The 13,397-nt window shown below is 46.6% G+C and overlaps 1 protein-coding gene across 1 annotated transcript in view; it reads left to right on the top strand.

The window, feature by feature from the left end:
- The first annotated feature begins 636 nt into the window (after window positions 1-636).
- Window positions 637-13,397, top strand: part of MEI1 (meiotic double-stranded break formation protein 1) — a 56,317-nt gene continuing 43,556 nt past the window's right edge. The window contains exons 1-6 of the mRNA XM_054016224.1: window positions 637-774; window positions 1,298-1,421; window positions 5,986-6,036; window positions 7,972-8,045; window positions 8,684-8,789; window positions 12,650-12,853. Of these exons, the coding sequence (XP_053872199.1) occupies window positions 637-774; window positions 1,298-1,421; window positions 5,986-6,036; window positions 7,972-8,045; window positions 8,684-8,789; window positions 12,650-12,853 (697 nt within the window). The remainder of the gene's footprint in view (window positions 775-1,297; window positions 1,422-5,985; window positions 6,037-7,971; window positions 8,046-8,683; window positions 8,790-12,649; window positions 12,854-13,397) is intronic.

Here is a 13,397-nt window from a genome sequence, read left to right as displayed (position 1 = left end):
CCCCCGCCCCATCTCTCCCTCACTGATTCTGATCTTTCCACCTGGATCCCTGCCCAAGGTTCTCATTTCCCCCTTGTTACCCCCCTGGACCCATATCAGCTTTCCCTCCCTCACCTCTGTCTCTCTCCCCCACGAGGGCGGGGGTTCTGCTCTAAGGCTGCCCCCCCCCCATGCAGCGTTGCTCCAGGAACTCTCTTCTTCTCCCCTTCTAGGTTCCCCAGCAGATCCCTTCTCCCCTCTTGCCCCCCCCCCCCCCCAGCTGCCCGTGACGCCAGGCAGGCCCCAGGCGCATTGCATGGGGTGATGGCCTGCTGCCCCGAGTGCCTCAGTCCGGCCGGCAGTGGCTCCCCTAGGGAGCGGGCTCAGGCTGGGGATGGGAAGAAAGGTGCGGAGGGTGATGTGTGTGGCCCTTTAAGGATAGAGAGCGCCAGAAAGGAATCAACTGCCTCCCTCCCCTGGGCCCCGCCCTCACCTCCCGGATGCACGTGCTCGGTACGCACTCGGCTTCTCCCCATGCGCCAAAAATAAACCCCGCCCCTCCAGTTACGCATGCGCAGGACTTTCCCCGCCAATTCTGTGCTTTTCTTCCCCCTAAGCACGTGACGCTTACTCGCTGCGAGGCCCGGGCGGCGCGCGATGGAAGCGGCTGCGGAAGCGGGGCTGCTGGTCTGCGAGCGGCTCCACGCGCGTCACGACCCGCGCTGGCTCCTGCTGCTGCCCCCGCCGCTCTGCCTGGCCTGCGTCATCGAGACGCTGGGGGACAGCAGCGCCTCGGTACGGAGCCCGGCCGGGCCCTCCCCGCGCCAGCGCGCCCCGCCTGTCGGGACCGCCTGCTGGGGGTGGAGCGGGGTCTCAGGTTCCACATCCGCCCCCTGCGCGTCCCCACACGGGTCCCCCGGCCGGTCCAGCCCCGACCCCTGCTTGGCCCGGCTCGGCTCCCCGCCCCGCCCCCAGCCGGTCCAGTCCCGCCCCCTGCTTGGCCCGCCTCGGCTCCCCGCCCCGCCCCCAGCCGGTCCAGTCCCGCCCCCAGCCAGTATCGCCCCGGGGCCTTGGTGGCCCGGCCCCGCCCCCTGCCGGTCCATTCCTCCCAGGTGACTTTAATATGGGATGGTCTCTGTGACTTGAGTCCTGGTCTCTGGTGTGGGAATAGGCCTAGTGCCCTGCCGTGCTGCGTTTCTGGGTTCCAGCTCGGATCGCTCGGGCTGTTGTCCCCTTGGCCTAGTGTCTTCTTCACCCCCCTTTGCATGTCATGAAGGAGATCACCAGTGATACTTTTCATTCCATCTTTAACCTTCAGCTGGTGCGCAAGAAGCATGTGCTGTCTTGCTTCCGTGATGTCCTGGCCTGGCATGCCGTGCCAGTCATTCAGCTGCTGGCACAGGACGAAAGGGTGTGTGTTCATTTCATAGGAACCCTCTTTGGTAAGAGCACCCCCTTTATTTTAACTAATACAGCTAATGGGGGAAGGCAGTGCTGATCTTTACTTTTCTGGGATCCCTCTGCCTCAGTGTTCCCTGGTTCTATCTGCCCCATCTTGACTTTCAAAGCTCTGTGTCATGAATACTGCACTACCAGAGAAACACTATACCTGTGCCAGTTCATATAGAGCATGTGAATTTTTCTCATCCAGCTGGAGCCAGAACCAGCATGTCAGTGTGGATTGTGCTCCTCTTCTCTTTTGTCTCCTTTTTAAAGTCTTGTTACAAACAGAGCTTTTGGGGGGTTATGTCTCTTCCCAGAATGCACTGCTGTTCTGCCACAGCACTGTCAGAGGTATAGAATAGGTGGGACTGCAGCTTTGGGATGAAGTGGTACAAAACCAAAGAGGGGCTGGGTAGAAGGAACACATTGCATGGTTTAATAGCACAATATCCAAAACACTAATCTACATGATACCTTTGCAGCCCACATCTCTGAATTTGTAAAAATTCTCATTGAAGGTTTAGGGCCATTCACCTGCTCCTTTCCAATCAGCTTCACAGTAGAGCAGCATATTCTAAGGGATTAGGGGAGGTGTCTTTCCAGCAATGATCTTTGCTGGCCAGAGCATATGCGTGATCAGTTTTTGTTTGCATCATAGCCCTTGCAGGAAGAGTTGGTATGGAATGTTGGCCCATGGAGCAAGGAATAGTAAGGGTGGGGGATGCGGTGAATAGAAGTCCCAAAGCTGGTTGTTTCAGTGAACGAATATATTGGATTCTCTGTTTCTGCCTGGTTACTCCCCAGATCTCCTTTACACTTGAGATTTTTCTTGCTCTTTAGGGGAAAGTACCTCTCAAGATCCCTCCCTCTCGTTCTTCTATCCTGACACATTGAATAATTTCAGTGGTGTTTTCCCATTTTGTTTGTACATATGGTGCTGTGCGTTGTTAGGAACACAGCTTTGTAGATTTTAATAATTTTATTCACAGAGGTTATACCAAGCACAGTCTGCATTTGGCCCAGTACAAATGTGAAGGAAGCACCCCTTGCCCTGAGGAGTTTACAGACAATTCAGACCTAGCTAATACAGTTCTAATACTAAACACACATGGATCCAATAACTTAGGGGGCCAATGCGTGCTTTAAAAACAGGCAATAGCATGAAAAATACTCCTTCTCTATATTTTGGAAGGCTTACTGTAGAGAGGGTTTTGGGGCAGGAACTGTCTTTTGTTGTATGTTTGTACAGTGCCTGGCACAATAGGGTCCTAACTGTGGCTTCCGGGTGTCACTGTAATACATATAATCAATAATAATAAGTATTAAAGAGGGATTGGAATGATCTGATTTTGGTTTTTTTGGTACACTAGCTGTGGGAGGGAGGTCCAGAGGTAAGGGCAGCAGCATGGGGAAGGCAAAATGACCAATGTGGTGTTGTAATAATTGGCCCTACAAATGTACATCATGAAGAACTCAATTGTAAAAAGTATGTGAAAGTTCCTAAAATGTCACAGTAACCTATCAAGAACAAATGTTAATGGGAAAAGGTATGAAAGGGAGACAGAAAAACGGAATTATTCTAAACTGAAAGGTTACTGATGTAACTCAAGGATGGTGTTTAAAAAAAAATGTAAAATCAGTAAACCAAAATTGATGTATCAAAATCTAGGTCTAATTGGTGGACAAAATAATGATGAGATAGGCTATTCTGCCTACCACTCGTGATGTTTCCCTGGTGTTATCCAGGGAAATGATTTGCTAGCTCACTCCAATCCTTGACTCTGGGAGCCAACCTTACCCTGCTTTGCTGTGACAACCCCCACTCCTGGACACTAGCCAATATCTCTGGTCCCAGACACAACCCTAGGAACCTCCGTCTTGCAGTGTCCAGTTATGCCCGCTGGATGCTGCAAGCTTATATGTCAGTTTAACAAAGTGATATGTACCAGGCTTGTTATCCCAAGGGGAGTCTCTGACAGGCTTCAGACCAAACACACCGCTTCAGGTAGAATAAACAAACAGATTTATTAACTACAAAGATAAATGTTAAGTGATTATAAGTCAAAGCACAACAAATCAGATTTGGTCAAATGAAATAAAAGCAAAACGCATTCTAAGCTGATTTTAACACTTTCAGTGCCCTTACAAACATAGATGCTTCTCACCACAGGCTGGCTGGTTGCTCTTCAGCCAGGCTCTCTCCTTTGATCAGCGCTTCAGTCGTTTGGTGTGGTGTCTGTAGATATAGGTGGAAGAGAGAGGAAGAGCATGGCAAACGTCTCTCCCTTTTATCATGTTCTTTCTTCCCTCTTGGCTTTGCCCCCCCACTTCAGAGTCAGGTGAGCATTACCTCGTCACAGTCCCAAACTGACCAAAGGAAGGGGGGTGACTCACTTGAGAGTCCAACAGATCCTTTGTTGTTGCCTAGGCCTGTGTCCTTTGTTCCTGTGAGGCTGGGTTCATCCCATACATGCCCTGATGAGGTGTGAACTGCCCCTCTGCTTTTGGAGAGTTTTTGTCTGGGCTTATTTTAAGCTATGAGGACACGTTTTCAGCCTCATAACTATATACATGAAATTACAACCTATAACATTAACAATAATTACTATAATCACTAACAACAATGTCAGTGCATCATGAGCCTTCCGAAGACACCCGACATGACAAACTTTGCATTAGATGCCACACAGTCATATTATAAGGATGAACATGGGGGTGTAGGGTGTTCCCACGAGGTACAGAATGTCACACACTCCTTATGTGGTCCTTAAATTAAAACACTTTGGAAGAAAAATTGGCTACTGAATGAAGCTTCACCATCATGGCTGCCACTCCGATGCTCTACAGGGATCCCGGGCTTTCATCGTCCATATCCTAAAAAATGTCCTGACCAAACCAGGCCGAAAAAGAGCCCCAAATGACATTGCCACCTCTACTGGTTCCAACTAGATCCCAAACACCACCTAAAATAAAACAAAATCAAATGTTAACAACAACAGCAACAGCTTACGCCTCTCTCACCCAATTTCTTCTCTTGTCCCTAAAAGGACAGTTATTACCATTTAAAAAACTGCCAAACAAAGGGTTTTTTTTTTCCTTCTAAAAACTCTCTCCAGCTAATTCCCCAAACAACAACAAAAGTTGTTTAAAATAAACAAGGTCCCCAGATTCCTTTCCTTGTTTAATACTTTACCTTTCAAATCCTTTAACTGATTTCTTTTCTTTGCTTTATCTTTAATTTAAAAGTTTTTTAAAAATGTAATGGTATGTTTGCCATGGTACTAAGCAGGCTGATGTCTCTGTATACCAAACCCCACACCTGGTTTAATACTGTTTAATGTTGGACAGTGACTGGGTTATGTTAACACCTTTAGCCCATTTATTTAATCTAAATCAATACAACATTAGAAAAGGATAAAAAAGGAGGGCGTTTTGGGAGGAACATAGGCAGAAGAAAGGGAGGTTAAAAGTGAAGGAGGGAAGAAATACAGGCTGGGGTATTGTGAAGGGCCATGGTGGTGGGCATGAATAGCCTGAATTTAACTTGGAAAGTGAAAGGAATCTAACTCTACAATATTCAGTAATAAAGGTAATTGATCCTATGATGTAGAGGGGATGGGATGAGGCAGGAAATAAAACTGCTTTCTCCAGACCCAGTGTCTCAGTATTGTTCAGTTGATCAGCTGTTTTATGTGGAGGGTTTTTGTCCTTTTGAACCATCAGAAGCAAAATACTGAACTAGAAATGTTGGTGGAACAGGCCTGGTTTGGCAGAAGAAGGGATTGTGGTGGACCAATGCTCTGATCTAATGTGGAAGGAGGTGGGAAGATTAGTAGTCTGATCTGGTGCAGCAAAAGGTGGGATGATGGCCAAATCTTATGTTCTGGTTGTGAAAATAAAAGATTATGATAAACAGTTTTGTAACAATAGATTCAGTTTACCTCTGGAATAGTCTCAACAGGAATGACTTCTAATACGGGTAGTGTTTAATTTTAGGCTAAATAATCTGTTTGGCAGTGTTCACTGCTGTGAGGGAACAGGAACAAAACTGTTCATGGCAGGAGTGGGTAGAACATAAGAGACTGATCTGACAGTCTGTAACTTCTGGGTAGTGTGCTGTGAGTATTCTAGAAACAGACTTTAGTGAGGTGGATTTAATAATACCAGTCACAGACACTCAGATGCGCTGGTGATGGGGGTTGTGTATGTACTTAGGTGGGTGGAAACAATTATTTTAGCAAAAATATCTATCTATCTATCTCACTATACCCCCTACAAATAAAAACACAGCAAGCAAGTTAAAAGATTACAAGTTAGGCTGTATGCTTCAGCCTCTTGTGAATTGGATACAGGGAGCATCTTGTATCCTGCTCCCAAAGAGCAATGTCCTCCCATTCTTGACCAGAAAGACAGGTTCTCACGTGTAGCAGGGCTAATAAATTGGGAAAATGCAAGAGTCCCGAAAAGTCCCCAGATTCCTTTCAAAATCAAGCCCCAACACTGATGATCTCAAATGAGGGACATATTACGTAATTCTGGTTTATATGTGAGTTGATCTTTCAGGGATGTTGCATACAGCAGAAGACAGCAGTGCACTGGATCTACCCACTGAAGGTGAGAGGGAGGTTCTGAGTCTCCCTGGCAGGTTGGGAAGAGGACTGTATCTGGTTGGATGCTGATAGTGAGAGTCTCAGCAACTTTACAAATTGAAGAGAACAGCTGTTCCCTCTCCTTGCCAGGGTGCTTTGCATGCACAGTGAGAGGAGAAGTCTCCTAAGAGTTGTTTTTGGGGGAAGCACACCCACAGCTCATTTAATCTTTGGCATTTCTGCTACCACTGGTGTCTTTCTCACAAAAATCTTAAGAGCTGAACTGAAAAATAACCAGCTCTCTTCAGAGAGGGTATCAATTTTCAGTCATTAGGAATGTGGGCTGGATTTGACATGGTGACACAGAGGTAAAGTGTCTTTGTCACATTACTAATCCTCTGAGATGTGCAGACTCCCAAACCGTAAAACAGTTTAACTTATTGGTGCCTCATACCTGAAGGTTTTCATAGATTTTAAGGCCAGAAGGGACTGTTAGAACATCTATTCTGAGCTCCTGCATATCGAAGGCGTTAAAATTTTACCCTGTTACCTCTGCATTGAGCCCATAACTTGTGTTTGGCTAAAGCACATCTTCCAGAAAGGCCCAGAGTCTTGATCTGAAATCATGAAGAGATGGAGAATCCACCATGTTCCTTGGTAACTTATTCAAAGGATTAACCACCCTTCACTGTTAATGTGTCACTGAATACCCTAACAATATAAACAGAAAAAGTGTGTTCCATAAAAACATATTCCCTAAACAAACTACACAATGGGAGCAAGATAAACCCACAACAACCATTCATATAATATCAAACAATATATCCTGACTCCATCTTCTTTGAATTACCCTCATAATAGTTTTTTTGTCTGTTTGGTTGTCTGCTGGAAAACTTTTACCTCTTAAGTCAGTCTGAATGTTCCTTATACCCATGAAAAGCCTGTGATCTAAACATGTCAGAAATTGTTTTGGTTCTTCATATCAGGCAAGAGGTGACCAACAGGCACAAGAGGTTATATAGATTTTTTTTTTTTTTTTAACTGGGAAAGCAGTTGTCTTGCTTCATGCAACTCACTGGTTGTTTTGTTAGTAAAGCCTAAAATGATGTGCAAATGGCATCTAGTGAACCTAGTTTCTTGTTGATTTCCATTATTCCACCTCCTCCTTGTCACTAGGGCAGATGGAATAAGGTTTTCTTGCAGTTACTGTGAGCAAAAAATAATAGGTCTTAATTGGTGCTGAGGAGGTGGCAAGGTACAATTGGAACATCAAGCAGTAGAAATAGGACTCGATACACAGAATAATCACAACAGGTGTAAATAGCTCTCAAAGCACTTTACAAAAGAGGTCAGTTTCATCATCCTACATTTGGGGAAATGGAGGGAGAAAAGTGGCTTGGTAGCACTCACCCAGCAGCAGAGCTGGGACTCAAGCACAGGTCTCCTGAGTTATAAGTCAGCCCCCTGTCCACTGGGCTATTACAGCTTGGGCTGTAACAGGCCCTCAGGTACTATTGAAGAGCCTAGTACTAGATGAGGGCCCCTCAAATTATATCTGGTCATCAACTGTGTTCTGATCTAATCTCAGAAAGGAAGTGTGGGAAACTTACCCTATGCACTACTTATTGAGTGTATTTGTGCTTTGAACAAGGGACTAATTCTTTTCCAGCCTGATATCTCTTCCTTACTTGATAGCCTGACACTGAATTGGTGACTGGAAGTTAATATCCTTGTAAACAGATGGCAGTCACTAATGCAGGGTTTATTATGACTTCACTGCAGAACGATCAAACTGGGTCAGGAGGGATATCAAATAACAGCAAAGGGAATATCCTGCTTTACAAGCACCCACATATGCGTTAAACAAATACTCCACCTGCTCAGTAAAGCTCTGTGGAAGATGTGTTCTGAGTAAACTCTGGTGTGTGTTATTGTTACTGATCCTGTTTCTTCTGCTCAGTTCTGGTGCAACTTGTGGCAGAGCTGAAGTTGGAGCAGTACGTACACTGTGTGTTGGATGAAAGCCAGAAAGAGGTCAGTAAAGATTATTTCCTTGCTCCCTTTGGTCCCCCAAGTTTGAAAATATGGAAAGTTACAAAATATTCTGAATGAGCTCTTGTGGAATGTTCTAAATGCTGCCACTGCCTTTATGACTTTGGCAAGGTTGACATCTGCCCTGGAATTTTTACCATCATATCCCCTCCACCATGGCAACATGGCATCCTCTGTGTTTTCTCTTTTCCCTCCATTACTGCAGCAATAATATGGGCAGCTTTTCAGACCTGGAGCTGCTTGGCAGGCCTGCTCCCTTCGCTTGTGCTCTCTTCGTTGCCAGGTTCATCACAAAATGTCAGACTTCCCCAGAGCACAGAAGCTTGGGAGACAGCAGAGATGCGGAGAGGGTTAGCCAGCTCCCCCATCCACCTACCCATCAGCTTTGGGGGTGCAGCAGCAGGGCAGAAACCAGGAGGAGATTACTGCCGGGAGATTTGGTGGATGTGTTTAAGGACAATTATCTGGACAAACAAATATGAACAGTTAAGGGGGTTCCACTGTCTTAGAAGGTCCCATTTTGAGGGGTTCATTGCACCATGAGGGGAGTTCACCATTTTGTGTGTGTTTCCCATTTTGGGACACATCCTTATTGGTGGTTTGTTTTCTTCCCTCCCCAGTTATCTAAGGCAGCCACCATGAGAGGGAGCCTGTCTATGTTTAATCTCCTGGGCAAACTGGCAGAAGCCATCCCGGGCTTAGCTGATATATTGGTGATTGAACACGGTGAGTCATGCTTCATTATATCATGGTAGCATCTAGAGGCCCTAACTGAGAGAGTGAGACAGACACTAAAACAACGAGGAGTCCAGTGGCACCTTAAAGACTAACAGATTTATTTGGGCATTTGCTTTTCTGGGTAAAAACCCACTTCTTCAGATGCATGGAGTGAAAATTACAGATACAGGCATATATATACACTGACACATGAAGAGAAGGGAGTTGCCTTACCAGTGAAGAACCAGTGTTGACAAGGCCAATTCAGTCAGGGTGGATGTGGTCCACTCCCGATAATTGATGAGGAGGTGTCAATACCAAGAGAGGGGAAATTGCTTTTGTAGTGAGCCAGCCACTCCCAGTGATCTTCCTGAAAACACCATCCTGGCCACCAGGGATGTAGAAGCTCTTTATACCAATATTCCACATGAGGATGGACTACAAGCTGTCAGGAACAGTATCCCGGATGAGGCCACGGCATGCCTGGTGGCTGAGCTTTGTGACTTTGTTCTCACCCACAACCATTTCAGATTTGGGGACAACTTATACCTTCAAGTCAGCGACACTGTTATGGGTACCCGCATGGCCCCACAGTATGCCAACATTTTTATGACTGACTTAGAGCGACGCTTCCTCAGCTCTCGTCCCCTAGCACTCCTCCTCTACTTGCGCTACATTGATGACATCTTCATCATATGGACCCACAGGAAGGAGGCCCTTGAAGAATTCCACCTGGATTTCAACAATTTCCACCCCACCATCAACCTCAGCCTGGACCAGTCCACACAAGAGATCCACTTCCTAGACACTACAGTGCAAATAAGTGATGGTCACATAAACACCACCCTATATTGGAAACCTGACCACTATACTTACCTACATGCCTCCAGCTTTCATCCAGGACACATCACACGATCCATTGTCTACAGCCAAGCCCTAAGATACAACCGCATTTGCTCCAATCTCTCAGACAGAGACAAACACCTACGAGATCTTTATCAAGCATTCTTAAAACTACAATAGCCTCCTGGGGAAGCAAGGAAACAGATTGACAGAACAAGATGGGTACCCAGAAGTCACCTACTACAGGACAGGCTCAACAAGGACAATAACAGAACACCACTGGTCATCATGTACAGCCCCCAGCTAGAACCTCTCCAGCACATCATCAACGATCTACAACCTATCCTGGAAAACGATCCCTCACTCTCACAGACCTTGGGAGGCAGGCCAGTCCGCACTTACAGACAGCCCCCCAACCTGAAACAAATACCAGCAGCTACACACCACGCCACAGAAACACTAACCCAAGAACTAATCCCTATAACAAATCCCGTTGCCTACTCTGTCCCCATATCTTCTCTAGTGACACCATCAGAGGACCCAACCACATCAGCCACATCATCAGGGGCTCATTCACCTGCACATTTACTAATGTGATATATGCCATCATATGCCAGCAATGCCCCTCTGCCATGTATATTGGCCAAACTGGACAGTCTCTATGTAAAAGAATAAATGGACACAAATCAGACATCAGGAATCATAACATTCAAAAGCCAGTAGGAGAACACTTCAATCTCCCTGGACATTCAATAACAGATTTAGCCATCCTTCAACAAAAAAACCCTTCAAAAACAGACTTCAAAGAGAAACTGCAGAGCTACAATTCATTTGCAAATGTAACACCATTAATTTGGGCTAGAATAGGGACTGGGAGTGGCTGGCTCACTACAAAAGCAATTTCCCCTCTCTTGGTTTTGACACCTCTTCATCAATTATTGGGAGTGGACCACATCCACCCTGTCTGAATTGGCTTTGTCAACACTGGTTCTTCACTTGTAAGGCAACTCCCTTCTCTTCATGTGCAAGTATATATATGCCTGTATCTGTAATTTTCACTCCATGCATCTGAAGAAGTGGGGGGTTTTTAACCCACGAAAGCTTATCTTTCCAAATAAATCTGTTAGTCTTTAAGGTACCACCGGACTCCTCGTTGTTTTTGTGGATACAGACTGACACGGCTACCACTCTGATACAGACACTAAATCACTTTCCCAAGGTCACAAAGCGAATCTGTGGCAGAACTAGGCATTGGACCCAGATCTCTTGAGTCCCTATCCAGTGCTTAGCCACAAGGCTGCTCTACCTCTCCTGGCTAGTTCGGCCTGTTGAAGACCAGCCTTAGTGGACTGGAATTTGGAGCTCTGTTTGCCTCTTGGGAGATATGCATGTGGTTGCACTTCCCCAGGTCTCCCTTCCCCAAGGTAGGAGTGTTGGTGCGAGCATGCTCAGCCCCTGAGTAGAGGGGTGGGTGGGCGCGTGTATTGTTATGTAGTTTAATTGTGAGCCCTCTGAACAATTGTTACAGCATCACTCACTCCTCAGAGAATCACAGCAGGTGGCCCCACATCTCTAAATAAAAATGTAACCCTTCTGCCCGTCTGAGTTGGCAGCAATAAGGGCCGGGTTCAGTATCTAGGGGTTCCGTTTCAATAACACAATGCAAAACCGGCTCAAGCCCCCATCCAGTGACCTGGGACAATTACATATCACATCCCGGGCGCCTCTAAGAGGCAATACTTCCCCTCTCGCAAGCACGGAGTCTGAGTATAGCAAAATCCTTTTAATAAAGGAGGGAAACAATGTAGCATGACGTTGGGGAAACACCACAACCAGGATTCATAACACAAACCATGATCAAAAGGCCCACCCCCAAGTAAGTTTGGCAGTATCCTTTTCCCCTCAGGGTCTTAAGTCTAGCAATCCCCAAAAAATCACCCAAAGTCCAACAACCCAAAGTCTCTGTCCCTGGTCAGTGCAGACCCAGAGTTAAAAAGTTTATCTGCAGAGTTTTACCTCCCAGCCCGGGGGGGCGGGGAGGGGGAGAGGAGGGAGGTGCGCAGTGGTACGAAGGGGCACCTTACATGGTTGGAGGCCAACTGCTCCACCTCTCCATGGAGTTCTGCTGCAGCCTTTACTGCGAGCCACTCTACCAGCCGCTCCGCTCCACCAGCCGTCCCGTGAGCCGCTCCAGCCGTTCCGCAAACTACTCCGCCCTGCCAGCTGCTCCGCTCCACCAGCTGTCCTGCAAGCTGCTGTGCTCCACCAGCTGCTCAGCAACATATTTTCAGGTCCCCCCACAGCACTCAGTGATTTCAGATCTTTAGTGATTTCAGCTTGTAGTAGGGGAGCCTCAGTACTGGTGCACCATTGGCCCAAAGTGAATTCAGCTCAGCAGCCTGTAACTAGACTCCTAATAGAATTAAAATTAGCTCTGATAGTCCACAGTAGAGAAAGGATGAGGTACAGTTGGTATTTTTGGGCCCACACCATCAGGTACAAATACCTGTTCCCAGCTACTCTCAATTCACTAGGTTTTGGAACCCATGTCCCTTGTCTAGCAAGTGTTAGTTGATGGCAAGTCCCTCTGTCATAAAACAGTTCCACTGGCCTTGATTCACATAATCAGGGTAACAACACTTTATTCTTCCTTCCCCAATAACAGAGAAACTGGGGATCCCACAGCAGCCAAAGTGCTCATGCTAGGCGGGGTGGGTGTGCCTATGCAAACAAGATCAGCCCCTGGAGTTCTTTTCCACAACTCGCCACAATTCACCACCAGATATCAGGGTAGAGCTCATCCTGACTCTGCTTACATAAGGCTTGATTAGGAAAAGAGGGAAAGGTCAATTAACATGCATTAGCTAATCTCAACCTAACCTCAACCTCTTTTCCTAGCCTGCATGGACAGGTCTGTAAAGTGTTTGTGGAGGCTTTTGCAGGGAATGTGCCTCTGCCGGATGACTTAGAAATGTCTGTTACCAGTGTTTTCTCTCAACAGCGGTCATTGTTGTTCACCACTCTAGGTAACTTAATGGAACACCTGCTGGCAGGCTTGATGTACCCCAACGAAGGTGTAAAGGCTGCTGTCTGCTATCTTTACGGCAAGCTGTACTCTTCCCCCATTAGTTCAGAAAGGCTCTCAGTGCATTTCACAGAGAGGCTGTGTGACCTCTTCCTGGCTACCCTAGGGAATGCACAGACAAAGGAACTGCAGGTTAACTGCATGGGTAAGACACCTCAGAGAAACAAAAGGTGGGGGGTTGTCTTTGATAGTTTGGGAGTTCTAATGTGTGCTGGACTCTGGATTGTTCCTCAGAACTCTGAACTTGCAAACTCTCAGCTGGTTGGACTATTTCGTAGGTAGTGAGCGTACTTGTCCACAGTTGCTGATCCCTTCTGTTACTGCACAACAATTGTTCATCCTAGCCCCATTGCCAAACCCTCCTACTATAACCAGGGAAGCAACACATCCTGTTGCTGGAACCCCAGTGGTACCTGCTGAAACTGTCTCTGAAGGCCTCCAGCTTGCACCGTAGATTGAGCTGTCCCAATTTGACTGTGTCATCTTCCTGGAAATCAAGTAATCCCCTAAAGTTAAAGTGACTGATTCCAACCTCTACATACAATCAGATAGATTGGATTTGTAAAGTAGCTGGATTTATTCTGGAGATATGAAGTGTCTCGTAGTTCAGGCTGAAAAATAAAAATGGAGATTGGCTTTCTCTCACAGGCGCCGACTTTCCAATATGCCCATCCTCACCCCGCACCCTG

This window comes from Malaclemys terrapin, chromosome 1 (assembly GCF_027887155.1).
Source record: "Malaclemys terrapin pileata isolate rMalTer1 chromosome 1, rMalTer1.hap1, whole genome shotgun sequence".
NCBI classification, from domain to species: Eukaryota; Metazoa; Chordata; order Testudines; family Emydidae; genus Malaclemys; species Malaclemys terrapin.
This window is presented reverse-complemented; position numbering and strand designations above follow the sequence as displayed.